Below are 20,576 nucleotides of genomic sequence, written 5' to 3'. Positions count from 1 at the left end.
TGTAGAATATAAACGATTTTCAGTCTTATGAACATCCCTTATTGGTCGTAGGCATTCATTAGGACTACAGCCTGAACCCGTGCTTAATCTGAGCCGGTGGTTGCTGGTGGGGCCCAGCGGTGCACATTTTTAGGGATTGACACTCATTTCTCACAATCGGATACTGCCCACTAGTCGAGAGGGAAAGGAGGAACCGCCACGGGAGAAAGCAGGATCCCGCAGGGAGATAAATGGGCATAGAGTGTCTGGTAGTGGATTAAAGTGGCATGAGGTGGATTAAACAGCACGCAGCCCTGGTAGTATTCGGCGCACTGACATTTCATAGTGCCGGACGCATGCGTCTGAGCATATCTTTGGCACCGGCATTCATTCTTTTACAAAGTAACCACGAGAACTAACTGTACTGCACTACCTACGATTACACCCCTATATTATATGGTCCTAAGGCATGTGTGTACATTGAAACATTGGTATTCTTGTGACCGGCAAGATTAAAATATGGCAGTTATTCGTGAGCCGTGTTTCCAGACTTGGCTACTGACTGAAGAGTTCCCACACATGAGCATACACTGATGATTTTTCACCGTCTCTTCTTGTACACGATCGTGATTCTTTTGAGAAACCGAGGCATTCTTTGCTTGTTAGTATAAAGAGTTCTGTGTAAAAATACGACCAAACCACGTGGGACAGTGGGGCATGCTGTGTTTCATCAGTGAAACTACTTACTGACTATAATATTTTCGGTCTCCGTTGTGTTAGCTGTAGGAACAGTGCCTTTGTTCAAGTCGTACTATTAACTTTTGAAAAACTTAAGCCTATTGGCTTGGAAGGTCCTTTTTGTTTTTCCTGGTTACCTCCTGAGCTGCTCGCTGCCCCCGGAGGTATCAAAGCTGCATGCTCCTCTCCCAGTGTTGGTTTGGCTGGCAGTCTTCTAATATATATGTGCCACTTTATGAAGTGCCTGCTTGATGATGCTTAGAAATCAAGGGCTCGTCTTTGTGCAGATTCACATGGGGCGTTTATTTTGCTAGTTCTCAGGTGCACTCCTTTTGTCTGCCTGGTAAATACAAGGCTATGCTCTGGAATGCGGAAATAAAGATAAGCTAACCTTGGGCAAAAATAATCAAAATGAATACTGTGAATGTAATAAAGTTCAACTAATTGCTTGGAGATTAAATTTCCATGCTGTGCCCCCAAATTATTAACCATTAGTCCGGATTTACACATAAATATTAGGACAGATTCAGAGAGCTGGGAAGTATACTACCATGTCTCAGTTTAAATGAAACATGGTGACAACTGAATGTATTGCCAAGGAGAGTAATGTTTATGTGAAGAATAATGGTGTCAACAGCTAAGACACATTTGATGAAGTGGGAAACATATTCAAATTGCTGCTTTGGGAAGACAAAAAAAAATATTGAAACAACTTCAAAAGGAGGCATGGCTCTCAGCATTAAGAAATGTTATGAAAAATTGTTGCCTCTGTGACTTAGCAAATAATTTACAATTTGGAATAGATCTGAATGGCAATATTAAAAGTATCAGCGTGATCATATTACTCAATAAAATGTTTTTGAAAATGTAAATGAATGATATTTTTAGGAAGTAAATTGTTCCTACTTCTCTGCTGGAAAAAGAGTATCCTGGTAAGATGCCTCTACATCTCCGCGTGATGTTACAAGGAAAATAATTTTTCAATCCAAAAATATGTAGTTTATCAAAACTACCTTCTTTATGGAATTCGGTTGCAATGTCTCAATGACTATTTGAGCAATAACTTAATGATAAATCGTCAGGAAACTATTGCAGCTATTGTTAATGTTTTTTGTTTACCATCTTTGAAGCAAAACCTTTAACCCCTTGTGTGCCCCGCCCTTTCCCCGCCCTGTGCCGGGCGTTGAATTAGCGGGCGGGGTTCATGACGAGATAGTCTTGTCATGGGCACAGCGCAACCGCGGCCCATGACGAGACCATCTCGTCATGGGTACTCAAGGGGTTAAACTTCATGCAAAAGAATGGCTTTCTTCTTTAACTCATTTTATGCTTCATTGATTAATAATGTCAATCACTATTCAGATGCTGGAATTTCCTTTCAAGGTATTGTCTTTGAGCAATAAATTCAATAAATGCCGTAAAATGTTTCTTAACTAATGGCAGACTAGGTTGTGTCACGCAGGAGTTGCGTCACGCGATTGCTGAAACCAGCGTGGAAAGGAAATGAACCCACTGAAGCTGGGGAAAGGAACAGAAGTAGTTGTTAGTCTGCAGGATCCAAGCATTCTACAAAGGTAGCTCCGGGGCTCAGAAAAACAAATTATGCAGCTCAAGCCGGCATGAATAGAGCAGCAATTTACATCCATCCAGAGCAACAAAGTCTGTTGGTGCCCTGAAGCAGTGGGGCAGCTAGATCTGCTGCCACACGGGGCGACCTTAAGTTTGCTGCCTGGTGCTGGTAAGAGTGCAAGGGGTGGGGGGGGGCAACCGACGGACAACTTGTTCCGTGGGGTGGGGGATTTATGATGTGGTCTGGCGGACAATGGACAACCTGTTTTTGGGGTCGGGGTTGGTAGTCGACAGACACGTCTTGCTCACCTCTGCCGGGGAGAGGCAACATGAGCTTCCTTTTATTAGGTTGGTGCTAATTTTGGAAGGTCAGCGTATGAAGGGAAAGACTGGGGCACAGAGAACTCAGCAACATAATAGAGCTTTAATCTATGATTTGGAGCAGTCCTATCACACAGGAATCCTGATGGGTGGTTGAGGAGTAACTACATAAAACTTCTAAAGAAATGTAAGCTGAGACTCATCTCACCCCCAGCAGAGCATTAACATGGAGCTGGCACTGCTGAATGCCAGGGTTACCGAATAAGAAGGAATTCTGGTCTTGATTCCACGTTGTGTATCTTTCTTCTTATACCCTTCTCCCTTCCTTTATCACACTAATACAGGTTCTATTTAACTTCTGCTTCTCCCTACTGTTATTGTATTCAAATCTTTCTCTTCACCCTTCTTTCTTCCTCTTCTTCTGTTCTTTCTGTCAATCTGAATCAAATACTGATGATGAAAAATAAGCTCTGGTCCACAAAAATGAGTACCTGTGCCTACCACTCGCAAACTCTTGCATAAATTAAGCACTCACTCCTATAGGTGGCACGCTCAACTGTTGGAGGTTCTACACCAATACACATAATGCTGGGTCAGCAGAACAGACATTCATAAATAGGGAGGGCCCGATTCACAGAACTAACTTAAGACAAAATCCTAAACTTACTACTTTTGGTATTCACAGAAGGCATTTGGTAGCAGTAAAGTTAGGATTTTGTCTTAAGTCTGTCTTAAGTCCGTCTTAAGTTTGTCCTAAGTTTGTCTTAAGTCTGTCTGTGAATACCAAAAGTAGTGGGACAGACTTAAGACAGACTTAGGACAGATTTAGGACAGACTTAGGACAGACTTAAGACAAACTTCGGACAGACTTAAGACAAACTTAGGACAGACTTAAGATAGACTTAAGACAGACTTAAGACAAAATCCTAACTTTACTACTACTAAATGCCTTCTGTGAATACCAAAAGTAGTAAGTTTAGGATTTTGTCTTAAGGTAGTTCTGTGAATTGAGCCCAGGGTGTTTAATTGAAAAGAGTGACTCAGACAAAGTCTATTGAAATATGTGATGATTCAAAGGCAAGAAAGAGTGAATACATTGAGTTCTCAGATGCTACAATAGAGTGCCGTCTTGCTGAATTGATGGATGGATCAGACAAGATGTCTCTCTGTCCAAGTGGAGATTTGGTCAGTGGAGGTGTAAAGCATTAAGATACAGTGAAAAGGTAGGAGTCCATGTCCCTACTCTCTTCTACCCCCACCTTGATAAAAGTTTGTCTTTGGAGTATCAGGTGTTTATCTCTAACTTGCATCAGAGATTCTACTTAATCTGAGTAGGAAATGAGAGCAATGATTAGGGATTATTGTGGGGTTTGTTGTTTGAGGATCTGCTGATGACATCTACTTCAGCACGGCAACTGCTTCTCATTAGTTGTGAAAGGGCCTATTGTAGGAAATGGTTAAGTGTTGCATGAAAAGTTAGACGCGAGGCCAAAATGTAGACCGGAGGCACACCAGTCAACACAATCTCGTATCCAAGCAATGCCTGAACTCACAGTAGGCATGCACATAAAAGACTGGTCTCTGATGGGCAAAGTTAGTTAGGAACACAGCTGGAATGGAAAAGTGAATGACAGTGTATTAGATTGGAGCAGGTTCTACCCAACACTGACGGCAATAATAACTGCAACCACCATAAACATTGACAAACTGGGCATACAGATATCAGCCTTAAAAACATGGGCAATATATACAATGCCGTTTGACACTAAACTAGAAAGATTCAACTTCTTGTATATAAGAGATCAAAACTCAGTGTGAGAGAGAATAGAGTCCCTCATCTGCAGTTCTGTAGAGGAAATCTGAATTGACAGACGTCACGAAAAACAGTGTAGTGGAAATAAAAAAAGCATTCTTACTTCACAAAAAACAAGAATCAATATCAAACGTCTGGCACTCACAAGTGAAGGATCATAATGATATAAACACATAACAGTCGCCTAGTCACCCAGAGCTGGCTCCCCCTCCGCTCCAGGAGTCACTATTGCAGTCACAGGAAGGAGAAGCAGAAAAAGGTTTTTGGCCGGGATCAACTGTCAACTCAACAGATAATCCAATTCAAAATAACCCAACTCCAAACCCAATAAAAACCGTATGGGGAGGCACTAAACCTTCCTGTGAGAATGTCACTTCGAAGAACAAGTTTCAACCCATGCTTTCAAGGAAAATCTTAAAAAAAGGCTGAGAAAACTTTAAAAAACTGCCCAACCAGGAGGCTTCACACCAGAAAATCTGAGGCTCTGAAAGGCCCCCAAATCTATCCATTCTTCAGATACCCTCAAAATATTAAAACTGACGGACATTCCCTGGAGCAAATAAAGATATTTACATAACACAGTGCAATGAGTGATGAAGGCAATAGTGTGGCAAGAATACAAAGGCCCTCTAGTAATGTATCACAGTAGCTCATGAACTCGCAGGGCGCCTTTAACTTGCATCAGAATTCGCAAGCTCTTAGTAAACTAAGCATCCCCAAACATCACAGGAAAGAGTCACCCACAATGACACACAACAGAGCGCACACCCAAATCCACTGGAAAGCACGGACAGGCAAAATAATGCTCAGCCAGTCCCACCTGCCCCAGGCCAAGACACACTTGGACGCACAGTACCCGAGTGGGGAGTGAGAGAACAGGAAAGGGCAACAGTTATCTAGATTGCAACATCACAAGACCCAGAAACAGGGCTAGAAAACAACACAATGATGCAATGAGAAACTCGGGAAAGTAAGCACAATACACCAGTATCCAATGAAGAGAGCCAATATGAAGGCCCAAATAAAACAAGCATTGGCATAGCCAATAGGTCTCGCCTTTGGGACCTTATAAGTATTTAGTTATGCAGCACAATATCCTTGGTGCAACATCAACTGTTGCATGGCTAAACACTTATAAGGCCCCAAAGGCGAGACCTATTGGCTATGCCAATGCTTGTTTATTCTTGAAGAGAGGAGATGTGTTATATGCTGTCAGTGAATGTGGATGCTTAGATAAAGCCCCTGCAATCACACATTTTTTTTTCTTCCAACAATGTGATCTTCCCTTGGTCTTACTCGGTGTGGGTGATGGCACGGTGGCCCCCTCTGCGTATCTGTCTAACTTTCCTCTGCTTTCCTTTCAACAGCTAGACCTGCTTTTAAGCAAGACCAGGTCAGGGTCCCCTTTGGACCCTTGTCCTCTTAAAGTTTTTAAGGAATGTCGGGAAACTCTTATGCCCCCGCTTCTGAGTATTATGAGCCGGGCAATACAGGAGGGCACTTTTCGCTCTTCGTGGAAAAGTGCGGTGGTTAAGCCTCTACTAAAGAAGCCATCTCTAGACCCTGAAACCCTTAAAAATTTACGCCCGATTTCACTGCTTCCTGCTCCTGCAAAGATGCTCAAAATCCATCTTAATGAGCATCTGACGGCATTCTTGGACAATTCGGGCTGTCTTGATCACTCCCAGCATGGTTTTCGGAGACATCATAGTACGGAGTCGGCTCTTACGGTAGTATTTAATACCATCCGTAAGGAGGTTGACCAGGGCCATACCGCTCTTCTGGTCCTGTTGGACCTGACAGCCGCCTTCGATACCCTATCTCCCTTGGTCCTAACATCTCGTCTCAGGGAGATGGGGGTGGAGGGCTTGGCCTTGAGCCTTCTGGCCTCCTTCCTTGACCAGAGGGAACAGAGGGTCAAATTGGGTGAATTCCTATCTCCATCCCTACCTGTTCTATGTGGGGTCCCTCAGGGGTCGGCCTTAAGTCCTACCCTTTTTAACGTCTATGTGGCCCCACTTGCCAAGTTGATAAGACCTTATGGGATGGAGGTGGTATCATATGCTGACGACACCCAGATTATGGTGTCCCTTTCCCACTCGGGCAGTACCTCCGCTCTCAGCTTTAGGAACTGCATGGAGGCAGTTTCTTAGTGGATGATTTACAATTCACTAAAGCTGAACGGGGAAAAAACCGAGGTTCTTATTTTTGGAGGAAACAGGGACATTTGGTCCTCCAAGTGGTGGCCCCCTTCTTTGGGAGTGTGCCCTGCGCCCACGGACTCGGCCCGTAATTTGGGAGTTCTGATCGATCCCTCTCTCTCCATGTCGGAGCAGGTTAATAGGACCGTTGCTACCTGTTGGGGGATCATTAGGATCCTTAGGAAGATCAGACATTATCTGGCTCCGCATGCCCGCAAACAGATTGTTGTTGCATTGGTCGCCTCACGGCTTGATTACTGCAATGCTCTCTATGCCGGCATAAGGGCCTTGTGGCACGTTTGCAAACAGCCCAGAATGCGGCAGCCAAATTTGTGCTGAATGCTTCTAGGACCTCTTCGGCTACCACTGCCAGGAAGAGTCTGCATTGGCTCCCGATCCAAGATAGGATCGTCTTTAAGATCCTTTGCATGACCTACGGGGCTTTATCTGGCGTGGGGGCCGAGGGGGTGAAGGACCTGCTTGTACCTTATGTCCTGGGCAGAAACCTTCGCTCTTTGAGAAAGAGTCTGCTGTCAGTTCCCCGTTTTCGAAGAGTTAAATGGAGAGGGAGGGCCTTTTCATCTTTAGCCCCAAAATTCTGGAATACTTGCCCCTCTGAAATTAAAACTCAATATACTGTCCCTACGTTTAGGAAGGCTTTAAAGACATGGCTCTTTGCCAAGGCCTACCCGTAGTTTTGGTTCCTGGTCTGTTTGATCTTTTTGTGTTAGGCGCCTTGATGCCTTTGGGCTTAGTTGCGCATTTTCATTCATTCATTCATTCATTCATTCATCTGGCATGTTCAGTTGCTTTGGTGTGATTGGTCAGGACAGCTGGAGAGCTTATAAAGATCTGGATGGAGCAGAGTGTGTGTCCTATTTCATGGTAGGCTTTTTTGTTGCATTCTGCTTTCTCTCGTTGACTTGAAGAGTTACCTCTTTATTTCATAAAGAGCTTACAGAGAACCAGGAGTCAACAGCATGCATTTTCTTTTGGATTATAGCAGCAGCAATGTAATGTAATAATAGCAGCATTTGACCCTGATTCTGGGAGCTCTAGGACCAGGGGGAACAGAAAAATGGGATGGTGATGGTCTACAGACGTGGGCACACGGAACACGCCCCAATTTGTTGTGGACACAGTTCAGAAGCATCATTGGGTTTGTGGTGGGTTGAGGTGCAATTATATGATCTTGTAAAAACACCATAAAGGTTTTAACTTATTAGGCTGATAGCATGTCTTACAGACTTCACAAATGTGGGTCTCTTAATCTTGACCTTTCTGCTGTATTTTCCATCAAAACTTAGTTCATAAACTATTCTGCAACATTCGAAGGCACTGCTATTTCAAATGGCCAAGGGCACAGTGCTGAAGACAACAAAGAAAAAACCTAATCCTGCAACAGTGGATCTATGTCAGCAGAGGGAACAGAGCATTTTTCACAGCTGTAATTTAATGGTAATTAAAGCTAGAACCAGAGAGGCTGCAAACATTTATTTTTCTAAAGCAGAGTCATTGTTTTCTGTCCGTGTCCTACACAGTGCCCCCCACAACAGGTTTTGGTACATGAGTGATCATAGGTAAAGGGAGGTCGTGACCTGCCCAGGATTAAAACGTTTGGTCAAGAGGAAAAGCAGGAATTCAAGCCCAAGTGTCCTGCTTTGCCTAATCTGTAACCTAACCACCAAAGTGACCAATGGTGATACAACAGCACGCAAGGTTCCTCGCTGCTTTGACCATTTAATCTAATAACGGGAACACTCCCGCCTCCCCTTTTCACAGCCATTCTATTTTAAGTCCTGCCCCTCCATCTGGTACTGAATCGCACTATGAAAACGTTAGCAGGTCTGGGGAGGCCATAAGAGCCAGGTTTACTTGCTGTGTCCTCACTGCTCCTTCTTAACACTACGCAACCTCTTATAGGGAGTCCGAAGTTGTTGAACCATTCAGTGTGGTTTATCACAGACATTCTTTTACAAAATTCTGCTCAGTGCAACAGTCCTCTGCAACCTGGTGCAAATGTCGTCAACCCTCCCCTATCAGCCCCATGATCATCTAAACACACAATCTGATTTTATATAGCTAAGTAACGATCGAAGGACAATATGTAGTGCTTCTAGCGGCAGGCTCAGGCTTATTAATCTGAGACATTGATGTAAACATTGTTCACAAATCATTTACTCTAGTAAATAAAAATTGACATACCTTTCAGTACTCATCTTAAAATTCTTCCTTTATTACAATCTTACCCCCCCCACATATTCTGTATTTTAGTAATTTGACACACACTGATCCTCATTCACCTTCGCATGATGAAACTATTATCATTATTTTCATTTGTATCAACGTTAATGTGTTCGAAACTACCATTATGCCCAGTGTCTTCTATCCTCTTTGAAGGAACAATGCAGGCATCCTTACTTCTACAGTATTCACCAAGCTTTGTAGAACCACAGCCCAAATTTGTGAGCGAAAAACTTTCACGACACACCTAGAATTACAGGTATAGTTTGTGTTGCACAGAATTTGAAATCGAGCTCTCGGTGCACAAATATTCCTAACCTTAACAAATTTGCAACATCTGCTTTTCTTTTGTTTCTGCACATCAGTAGCCTCAGCCAGAGTATGGAGCTGTTGTAGCCTGCAGTGTCCTGGCCTTGTCAGATGCACATGCCTCTCTTCAGGGCCAGAGGCTACTTAGAGAATTTAATCTAATTACTTGCTGGAAGGCTGGTAAGATTCAGTCTGACTGTCACATTTAAAGCATGTGCTCGATTTGTTGATCACTCCTCCCCAGTCCTAAAGGTCAATACACTTTGTTTACAAAGTAAAAGCAAAATGAAACCAGCAGATATGTACCCTTGTGTTCCTAGAGGTGTGTGTTCGCGGCATAGTCCTATTTAAATAATTGTAAAGCAGAAAAACTACTGGCATATTTACGTTTCTTCATATCTCTCTGTCTTCAACGAGATCAAATATTGTCTGTAACACAAGCTGAAAAAGTGCCTCAGGCTAAAAAAAATCTGAATGTACAAGGACTTTCGCAACCCACCAAAAATTGGCTAGTGACCGACAGTTTGGGCAATGCTAGTCTAGCACATTAAGTACTTAATGGAAAATGTTACCCGGTAACATACTCTGCTCATTCCTGCCATCTAGTGCTGGGCATGGAAGTTGTAAGTTGTAAGTTGTTTTTCTTCGAAGAAGTCTTCAGATAGGTTGTGACTCCTCTACAAAACTCATAATCTACCAGAACATAGACGTCACCTCAGATTTTAGTTTTCCCTAACAAGTGAGTGAGGTAAGTGGAGTGTATCGAAGTAAAACGGTAACTGTGTAAAAGTGCACTGCGAATGTATCCTGTGAAGAAAACATCTGAAGCATGGTCTCACATCTCAAGAGGTGGGAGGGCCCATGTGAATCTACAACACTACAAACTGATAGTTACAGGTAAAGTAATATTTTACATTTGTAGCATGTGTTACTGCAGATCACATGCTCTGCATGGACCATAAAACAGTGCACTTCTCTCCAAAGTGGTGACTAGTGAACAGGTCAAAGAGATGTTTGAAATAAGGTTTTAAGCAGAGTTTGCACGATTTGTGCCTCTTGGTGGATGTGAATGTCCACACAGTAATACTTAGAGAATGTGTGTGGTGTTGAAAATGTAGCAGAGTTCCATATATCTGTTAGTGGTATGTTAACGAGAAAAGCTATTGTAACACCCTTGTTTCTTATAGAATGTGTTCAGCCTAGGCAATGAATGCAAAGTTCAATTTACCTTAGCACAAAATATTTTTATGCATTTAACTATCCATCTTATAAGTCCCATATTTAAAATTTTGCAAGTGGGGTTTGACAAAAGCAATAATAATAATAATAATAATAATACTGGATTTTATACAGCGCGAACAGCTACCTCGCGAGGAGGTGTCCCGGCGCTAGTAGATCACTGATAACCTTAGGCATAAAAATAGGAGAGCTAGCGTGGCTGGGAGAAGAGCCAGGTCTTTAGCAATTTCCTAAAGCAGGGTTCGGAGGGGGCCTGTTGGATAACTTGTGGCAGGGAGTTCCACAAAGCGGAGACGTTGGCTGAAAAGGTCCGACCGCCTAGCCGGGCCTTTTTTGCCCGCGGGATGACCAGTTGGACACGGTCATTGGATCGTAGTGCACGGCTTTGAAAGTATCTAGGAAGGCGGTTTTTCAGGTATTGTGGGCAGGAGCCATACAGAGATCTGAACGCAAGCGTCAAAGCTTTGAATTTTATCCTGTTGGCTACTGGTAGCCAATGCAGGGTTCGAAGATGCGGAGAGACTGACTGCTTGAAAGGAATTCGCAGTAACAGTCTCGCAGCCGCATTTTGAACTACCTGAAGCCTGTGAGTCAAGTATTTTGGGAGGCCCAGGTATAAACCATTGGCATAGTCCAGCCGTGAGGTGACAGTCGCATGGACAACCGTTTTTCTACAACTCTCCGGTAAGAGCCTTAGGATTTTTCGGAGGTTTCTCAGCTTGCTAAGACAGCACCCGGCCACTTGTTGGACATGGGATGAAAAGGACATGTTATCATCCCATCTCACTCCAAGATTTTTTGCCGAGTGACTTGGTGAGGGGGGCGGGCCCATCTCCGTGGGCCACCAGAGTTCAGGGGCGGGGGGGGGACCCTTGCTGAAGAAGATGACTTCAGTTTTATTGGCATTCAGTTTTAATTTATTGGTGTTCATCCAGTGTGCTATATCCTGGAGACAGCCTTTGAAATTTGAAAAAGAATCATGCGTCATCTCCGAGTATGGAAATACCAACTGGGTGTCGTCGGCATATGAAATTGCCTTGACACCCCAGTTGGCAATTAACGTGAAAAGAGGAGCCAGGTAGATGTTGAACAGAAGGGGGCTGAGGGCCGATCCCTGCGGGACTCCACATCCAAGAATTTTGGGTGTGGAAGAGAACGTCCCAAGCGCTACCTTCTGCGTTCTAAGTGATAGGTAGGAGTTTATCCACCCTAGTGCTCTGTCCTGAATGCCTATCTCTGCGAGCCGGCTGAGTAGGCTGGCGTGGTCCACCGTGTCGAAGGCGGCCGACAGATCCAGGAGTACCAGCATTGCTGAGTCTCCTGCATCCATCGACCACCTCACTGACTCGGCTACCTCTATGAGCGCTGTTTCTGTGCTGAAACCGGGACGGAAACCCGATTGAGTTTCATGTAGGATGTTATTGGTTTCCACAAATTTACTCAATTGTCGCTGTATAATTTTTTCCAGCATTTGTCCCGGGGCAGCAAGTAGGGATATTGGGCGGAGATTCGTAAGGTCGTCTGGGTCCCCATTGGGTTTCTTCTTTAGGGGTAGAAGAGTAGCATGCTTCCAGACGTCCGGGAAAATGCCCGAAGCAATGGAAGAATTCCAAATACATTGAAGTATCGGGGCTACCGAGTCTGCAATGGCACTCCATAGTTTAGCTGGGCAAGGGTCGTCAGGGGAGCCGGATTTGCATCGGCTAAGTTCTTGCCTTACCTCATTCAGTGGAATATGCATGAACTGGGTAAAAGTCTCTTCTAGCTCGCCTTTATTCGTTATGTCCTGCTTCACTGTTTTTGTTATTGGACCAAAAGAGTCGTAGACTTTTTTAATTTTATGATCAAAATACTCAGAAATTTGCTCACATAGCGTAGCTGTGGGTACAACCTCTCTTTCAATGCATTTTGGCTTAAAAAACGACTGTACCACTTTAAAAACTTGTTTGCTGGACTGATCTGCCTGAGAAATTGAGTCCGCATAAAAGCGCTTTTTGCTTTTCCTAATAGCTTTCCGGAAATGTTTAGAAGCTTCCTTATACCTAGCTTTTTCTTCCGGACCGTAGTTTACTCTCCAGAGTCTCTCCAGTTTTTTACAGACCGCTTTCTCATTCCTAAGTTCCTGCGAGAACCAGGGAGCTGAGGGAGAGTCTCTTTTAGATAGGGCCCGGGAGGCTGGAGCAATGGAGGAAACCATCTTTCCAATCCATTCATTGAGAAGTGTAGCATCCGTATTGGTATTATTTGTCAGGGAAGGGATGGTTTGCGCAAGGACCGGGCACATAGTATCAGGGGTCAGTTTTTTCCATTGCCTCTTCAGGAAGTACCGTTTACTCGAGACAGGGGCATCATTCGCAATATTCAGTGTGAATGGGACGAGTGCGTGATCTGACCATGTCAGAGGCAGAGGTGTCTCAGACTGCACATTCTTGATGTTAGAAAAAATGAGATCAATATTGTGGCCCCCTGTGTGAGTAGGGCCCTCATTGATCAGTCTGAGACTGGCCGTATTTAACGTGGATCTGAGCAGCTCTGCCATGGCACAGTCGGGTTTATCCATGTGGATATTGAAGTCGCCTACCACAATAAAAAGGGGGTGGAGGAGCGAACTCTGGACAATCGTGTCCAGTAGAGTAGTAAGGTAGGGGTCTGTACCAACCGGGGGGCGATAAAACACTAGTCCTGCTAGTGACAACTGAGGGCTCACTTGAAAGCAAAAGTGGAGGCCATCAATACCTTGAATAGCAGTGGGGGCAGAGGATGTCAAAATTAAATGCTCTTTAAAAATAATGGCTACACCACCGCCTCTTTTTGTCCCAGGGCGGTTGGCGAGGCATGTTTTAAATCCCAAAGGGACTGCAAGTGCAATGGAGGTCAAGTTGTCCTCCTTGATCCAAGTTTCAGTTAAAAACAATATATCCCATTCCTGCTCTTCAAGTAAAAGCCAGACATCGTCTGCGTGTTTGGCTAAGGATCTGCAGTTAAGAAGGCCCGCCCTGAGGTTTGTTTGAAATAGGGATTTGGGCTTAGGGGATATCACAGAGGCATCGCTGCCAATAGCTATCCCACAGTTGTTACAGATCTGAGGGAGTTCGAGGGTCACAGGGTCAATACAATGGGGGCAGCACTTGGATGGGGGATCGAGCGCCTTTAGGTCTTCACCTGACCACGCTATCCTTCCACCTTGTGGAAAGCAATAAAGAGTCACTTCATCTCCTTCCTACCTATCTAATACATTAGGGTTTGTTGACATCTAATGTGTGTAAAAGCTCTTTCTGCCACAAGGTGTAGAAAGAAGATTGTCAGTTCATTGGTTTGACCAATGTTGAAGGGGGAAACCACTTTTAGCAAGAAATGAGGATATGTCATCAGGACAACTCTACCCCTGAGACCCTGGATGAAAGGCTCCTTTACTGCTACCAGGAATGCTACTTTCTGAGAGAGATACTCCATCCTTCAAGAGTGCAATGGCTCAAATGAACCCAATGAGTCTAATGAGGATGGCATGTTCAATATAGGGAGCTGCTGTATCCATCGAGAAAATACTCTTTTAAGGCCCTCCATGAAAGCTTTGATGACTGGATTTTTTTTAAATACATGTTGTGTGTTTTGCATGTAAACAGCTACCACTGCTAAATGTAGTCCGACTGATGTGTATGCAAACCCCACTTTCTGAAGGTTCAGCAAATACCAAAAAATGTCCTGACTGACGATTTCAAAAGATCCGTCAGCTTGTTTATGCAATAACAAAGAGCTTCTACTTTGCCACATATCAATCTTGCAGGCCTCACACAGCATTAGTATGCACTCTTCTGGAAGTCTGAGGTACCCAAACCCAAGGATCCAAATTTCTAGGTTGATTTACTGGGCATTTGGATGCCCCACAAGATCCTAATGCTAGGTTAGAAGGTCTGCCCAGATGGACACTTTCTTGTATGGATAGACAGACTGTGCCAAAAGAACTGATTACCCAAACTGCCTCACTCACGTTGGCGCCTCAAGATTTACATGAGGGGGTCACAAGTATTAAAGGAAAAGTGTAAGCAAATACCCCAGACAATTGATACATGGTGCATTGCCCATGCAGTCTGGGTGTGGGTACCAGGAGGCGAAGCTTGAGTAGTTTGTGCTTTCTGTGGAGGTGAACAGATCAACCATTGATTTCCCCCCTCTCTCAAAGTACTAGCGGAAGTACTTGGGGATTCATCTCATTCTTGTACACTTATTGATACTTCCTCCTTAGTGGGGGTACAAGGTTATTCTCTGCTCCAGGTAGATGCTCCACTAGGACCTGGATCTAGTGAAGGCCTTGCCAAGTGCTATAGTGATTCGGCTAATACTGACGCCTGGGCCAAGTGATTGCCCCTTGTGTCCATGTGTAATACGTGTTGCCTGTCCTCACAGGACTGTTTTCTTTTGAATGAGTGTGTAAAACATTCTGAGGCCCAAATGGATCAAAGTCAGCTCTAGCAGGCTGATGTGACACTTGTAATTCTCGTGTACAGGAGCCCTAAACAGTCATGTATTTCAGAAGTGCCTCCGTGCCCGTGAGTGATTTGTCTGTGCTAAGGGTCAGCTGCAACTCAGCGTCCACGAATAGGCCTTCCTGCCACAAGTTCCTATAGCTCCACTACTTCAGAGAGTGCTGAACCCCAGGGTTCTACCAATACTGGATCTTTCCATAGACTTGTTGCTTCTGACCATTTGAAGCCGAGAATTAATTACTATGACCATACATTAAGCCATCTCCCACAAAAGCTTCGCAACGGTTCTTACTGTTAGAGGATGTGATGTCTGATGGAGTTAGCAGCCTTTGAAATGCTATCACCCCTGTTGATTTGGCTAGACTGTGCCTATATTATTTGCAGGAAATAGGAGGAGAGAGGAAAAGAATAATTAATCTGTCCCCCAGCTCATATCAAAAACACAAAAAGACTGATGACATATCGAAGTAGATCCACCTTCTAACATGATTCCATTAGGTTTAAAGTAATGCCCTAACCCTCTTGTTGTGGAAAGATTTAACACCTAATGTATAAATTCCTATACACAGGTGGAGATCCGTCGTCCATTGAGAGCTCAAAAGTATACACAGGGATCTGAAAAGAGAGTTAAAACTGCCTAATAGGATACCCAATCCTTTGGTTTCATTTGTGGGTTCCTTTGACAATACAAATGTATCCCCATTCTGTTTGCACTTAGTTATCACTAGTCATAAAGTTATCAAGTAGAGTTAGCCGCACAAACCAGTAAAAACGTATACTTGTGGTATATGACAATGGAACTTTTTTCACGTTGTCAGACAAAATGTTCTCAGCCCGGGAAAATATTAGGGCATTAACCTCTAGTCACACATTCATCAAGTGTGTTGATGCATCCTCTCACAATCTTGTCCCACCATCGGTCTAGACTTTGCATGTGATTAAGAGGTTAAAAGTGCTTTGAAGAAAGGCTGAGGGCAGAGATGGGATTTTTTGCTATTGATGGTAAACCCTAGCCTGTGCAGGAGTGGCACAGCAGCCTGAGTGTGTTTTATGCATTGCTGTTGCCTGCTGCTTTTCTTTATCAGTTAATCATCTAAATATAGAAGCACACGATTGGCAGGCTTTGTAGAGACCCTTGGGTCTGTTGTTACTCTGAAGGGTAGAACTTTGAATTGGTAGTGTTGTTCACTTACCCCACACCTAGGGTACTGATGGCGTGCCGAATGAATAGGGATGTGAAAGTAAAGGCCCTTGTGGTCAAGGGTGACCATCTGAGATTCAGTGCAGAGCACAGGAATGATGTCCTGCAGGTTTGTCATCTTTAAATACTTTTTAGGATGTAATAGCTTAGTGGTCGGAGGTTTTGGATAGGCCACAGGGTACCGTCCTTTGGGATGAGTAAGTACAGGGAATTTACCGGTTGAGCACTTAAGCATGGAGCCACCAATTCCATGGCATCTTTGCTGAGAAATGCTTGCACTTTCTTTTGTAGCTTTCTTTAATTTCAAGATTGATTACTTGATGACAAGGGAGAATGCGTAGTGTGGATCTCCAAGTAGCATGCTTGCTTGACAACTTATAGGACCCCCTTGTCTGAGGTTATTTCTAACGATTGTGGAAGGAATAACCAAATTATTTACCCAAAAGGTGTTTTACACGAGGGGAGGGGAGAATATAGGCAAGTCACTGCTTGGAGGATGAGGTGACCTTTTAAGAGGCTCCTCTACCTTTTCCTCAGTCATTGACTCTATAGAAACTTTGGGTGAAGGACTTCTGAGCATGAAGTTCCAACCTGCAGCATCTTGTGTTGACAGACCGAACAGCTCCATTCCTCATGGTCCCAAGGTAAGCAAAGACTGCAAACTCATTGGCATTCTGACAATGAGAACTTTTAATTGCATTTAAGGCTGATTGGAAGTCTGTTTTCTCCATGACCCACACACATACAATTCATTTTCATACGACCTGACCTACAGAACCCCTAAGGTCAAGGTCTAATACAAACCATTGATATTGAAAATGTCTTTCGATGATGTAACTGAAGATTCTATTCATGAAGTTGAACGGACACGCTTGACAGTTTCAAAGCTCAAGAAGTACATCTGAAAGTACGTCTGAAGCCGATGGCAGAAAAAAACAATCTGAGTAGGAGTCTTTGTCCTGGTGCACTGTAGGTTTCAGGGTGGAGTGATGAGTTATATTGAGACCGAAGACTTCCTAGAAGAAAAACAACTTGCAGGGTTCACGCCCAACACTGAATGGTGGGAGTATGCAGAGCATGTGATCTTTAGTAGCATATGTTACAAACATTACACTTCCCACAAACAGGCTCTCAGATACTTCTTACCTTGTGAGTGAAAGCAACACCTTTGAACCGAGGAAAGGAGGATTACTTAGTCTTTTTCTCACTTTTATTTGTGCGGTCAAGGCGGGCAGTGTTGCCTGTCCAGTTGTAAGAAACAGAGTCACAATGACTGCTGGATGGCTGAATTGTTTATTGTTGGTCATCTTCATTTTCAGTTGCCATTTTCGATTCTCTGGTTGCCACCCCACTGAGGTAACCCTCAGGCTGCATACTCAACAATCACCTTCTTACATTACAGAGTGATTCTTGAGCTACGTTTAACTGCTGTGACTGGATTCGAAACTCTAACTTTGTACAGCACCCTACCCTGGCTGTTTCCCTCACACCTCGTCACATCGTCAGGGGGACTTGTGCACTAACCATGTTGTTTGTATTGTCATCATGTTACCAATGTATTGTGTCAATGCAGGCTTCATTATGTTGATGGCTTATGCTGCTGCCAATGGCATTCCAGGGATCTCTCTTGTATTAGTGGGGCACTGGCCCGAAGTAGGCAAAGAGTCGCAGGCCAGTACCCCACTAATACAAACTAAAACTGACAAACTAATTAACCATGTGGACTCATTGAAGCAATAATGTCAAAGTGAGTTATATAATAAGGCATTCATTTCATAACCTCCAGTGCCATCACCTCTAGGCAAGCAAGACTCTTAAAAACACTGATGTTCTGTGGTCAGCAGGAAAAATGTGATAAGACACTGGTATCTTCTACAACAGCTGGACCAGCGCAGCCTCCATATTGCATTGTAACTGCGGGCATGGTGAATGCAATAGCACAAAAGCTGAGTTCACAAATATCCAGACCCAACATTCATAATAAGCTACACCAGAAGAAATATGGGTGAAACAGAATTATGCTGGACGCTGGCTGCATTAACCCCTAAGAACTGCAACAAGAGAGTAGTATCTCAAAAATTGTTTTTACCACAAAGCAGGGAAAGTAACTCAGCAAGGAGGACCGCAGCTGGAGCTACTATACAGTGTTGCTCAGCATTTCACTCCACTTAGCAGGCATTTCTTTTCAACTTCTCCTTGAGCAGCACCTGAATTTAACAGCAACGTTTCAGCCAGTCCTCTTCAACTGATTCTTTTACTCCACTATACTCCCAGTCTCCGAAACTTTTGAAGCATTCAGTGGCTTCCCAGGGCTTCTGTCGCCTCTGGCTCTTAACTACTCTCTATACAGAACCGTAGTTTATCCTCAGCTTTTGCAATTACTATTATGCAGCAGTTCAGCAACTAGTTGTAATGTCCACCGAGACTCATTAACATCATTGCTTTCGTATTTCATAGTCACACAATTCCTCTCCAATTTGGCTATCATATTTCTAAGAGTTGAAAAGTTATCATGTCTAAAGATGCAGATCTCAAAAATCCCTGCCAACATGTTTGGACGCTAAGGTCCTTATTACGAATGGCCTGGATCAGAATACTTTATTTATCAGCCTTGTAAATGCTGATACTTCAGAGATCAGTATTTATCAGAGCTGAAAAGGAGCTTCTGCCACAAGGTTTCCCCATCCAAATGGAGAATTACATGTTAAATTTGGTACAGTAGCAGTTGGCCAGGCCAGGTCACTGGTAATAAGGGGCCATTGTGAATTCTCAAGGCTTTGCATGCTCCATACAGTTTTCCACCAACTCACATTTCCATTTCTGCTTTAAACACATAACATATTTAAATTCTGATTTACCTGGGTGACCAATTACTAAATATTCCACGCAAATAGTCTTTCTCTTTTATCACACATTTGTTCGCCTCTTGTATTCCATACTGCTCTGTTGATTCAAGTATAGGACTTACAGATAACTCCTTACATCCATAGTCCTAGCTGTGTGCCTCAGGCATGTGATTTCCTAGCCATCCTTCCACTAGATCAAGCTCACAAAATTGCTCGCCTTTTTTATGTATTTTGTGATGTCCAAGAAGATAGTCCTTACGATTAAAGCTTTTTCCACATACACTGCACTGATAGGGTCGTTCACCTGTATGCATTTTTTGGTGTCTAAGAAGAACTCCACTTTGATTGAAGCTTTTTCCACATATAGTACAATGATGAGGTCTTTCCCCGGTGTGTGTTCGTTCATGGGTAATAAGTGTTGACAACGCAGAAAAGCCTTTTCCACACTCTGTACAAATGTGTCTTCCTTTTACTTTATGCGCCTGCTGATGGCCAGTGTATCTGCCCCTCTGGGTGGATTTCACAATTTTAGTAGATGGTCTGCAATCTTGCAGTGGAGCAGAGTCTCGAGGAATAATGTCATTTCTCGCTTCACTCTCACATGCTTTGTTTGTTTCTGACCTTTGTGCAAAGAGTGATGGTTGATTTAAGATGCCATCATTTTGCCCTTCAGCAGTGCTATCTCCTCCCAGTTCCTGATGACTTCCAGACCAAATCTGGCCAATAGAACTGTTTCTCTCATGCACACGATGGACAACGTTTGCTTGGATCTGCTTTACTGTGCATCTGTTTCGTGCTGTTCTGTAGCTGCATTTTAAATATGTCCCCATATTTCTCTTTTGGTTTATGCTTCCATCACCTATTGGATTATAAATAAATATACATTAACTGCTTTTGGTTTGTGAAATGTTACACTTTAACAATATATATGCAGACAATATTCTGGAGGAGAGCAGGCAGTGACTTTCCAGCTGGACAGATCCTAGTAGAATATGTGTTGTGAAGGTATTCGAAGTAGGTACCATAATGCTCTGGGCCAGATCATGTAAAATGCACTGGTGGCAGGCAACTTTACACTAGTTAGGGCTGTTTTGCTGGAACGTTTGTATAGACGACCAGTGGAAAAATAACATTTGATCTGACTGACAGGAGCAAATATGATTTTTTGTATGAGTCAGTCTGGGCAGATGTTGTATGATTTGCCCCTTTGTGTCTAGGAAGACAGACATGTTACTTTTCTCTCATTGCTGGTGATAGAGTAATTTCTCCCACAAGGTCAATATAGACACTGCTCCCAGCCCAGAACTTTTCACCTAAAAATGATTGTTTTCAGAAGTGTTAGTGTATTTAGTTCAATGGAAGCAAAATAAAACGAAAGCACCCAGAATGCAATGGTTTATCGCATGAATGTCCAGAACTGGAAACAGTGCCCGCAATCACCTGGAGGACTGTGAAACAGTATTATGGAATGGAAAATTGTATAGGCAAAGAAACGAGTGGAGCATATAATCAGACATAAAATTAAGATTAATATTTTACAGTAAAGTAGATCCAATGTGAAATAAAGTGTTTTAAATAGTTTTATGATTATTTTGCTTTTTACTTATCGGGATATGTCAAACAACTATTTAT

The 20,576-nt window shown here is 43.4% G+C and overlaps 1 protein-coding gene across 3 annotated transcripts in view; it reads right to left on the bottom strand.

Moving 5' to 3' along the window:
- Positions 1 to 16,764: 16,764 nt before the first annotated feature.
- Positions 16,765 to 20,576, bottom strand: part of LOC146798799 (uncharacterized) — a 104,051-nt gene continuing 100,239 nt past the window's right edge. For 2 of the 3 annotated variants that reach the window (XM_085626102.1, XM_085626101.1), the window contains one exon: positions 16,765 to 19,803. In XM_085626102.1, coding sequence (XP_085482228.1) covers positions 19,091 to 19,803 — 713 coding nt within the window. In that variant the 3' untranslated portion in view covers positions 16,765 to 19,090. The remainder of the gene's footprint in view (positions 19,804 to 20,576) is intronic. The other variant, XM_085626103.1, reaches the window with a different exon arrangement.

Source organism: Triturus cristatus, chromosome 9 (genome assembly GCF_964204655.1).
Source record: "Triturus cristatus chromosome 9, aTriCri1.1, whole genome shotgun sequence".
In the NCBI taxonomy this organism is placed as follows: domain Eukaryota; kingdom Metazoa; phylum Chordata; class Amphibia; order Caudata; family Salamandridae; genus Triturus; species Triturus cristatus.
This window is presented reverse-complemented; position numbering and strand designations above follow the sequence as displayed.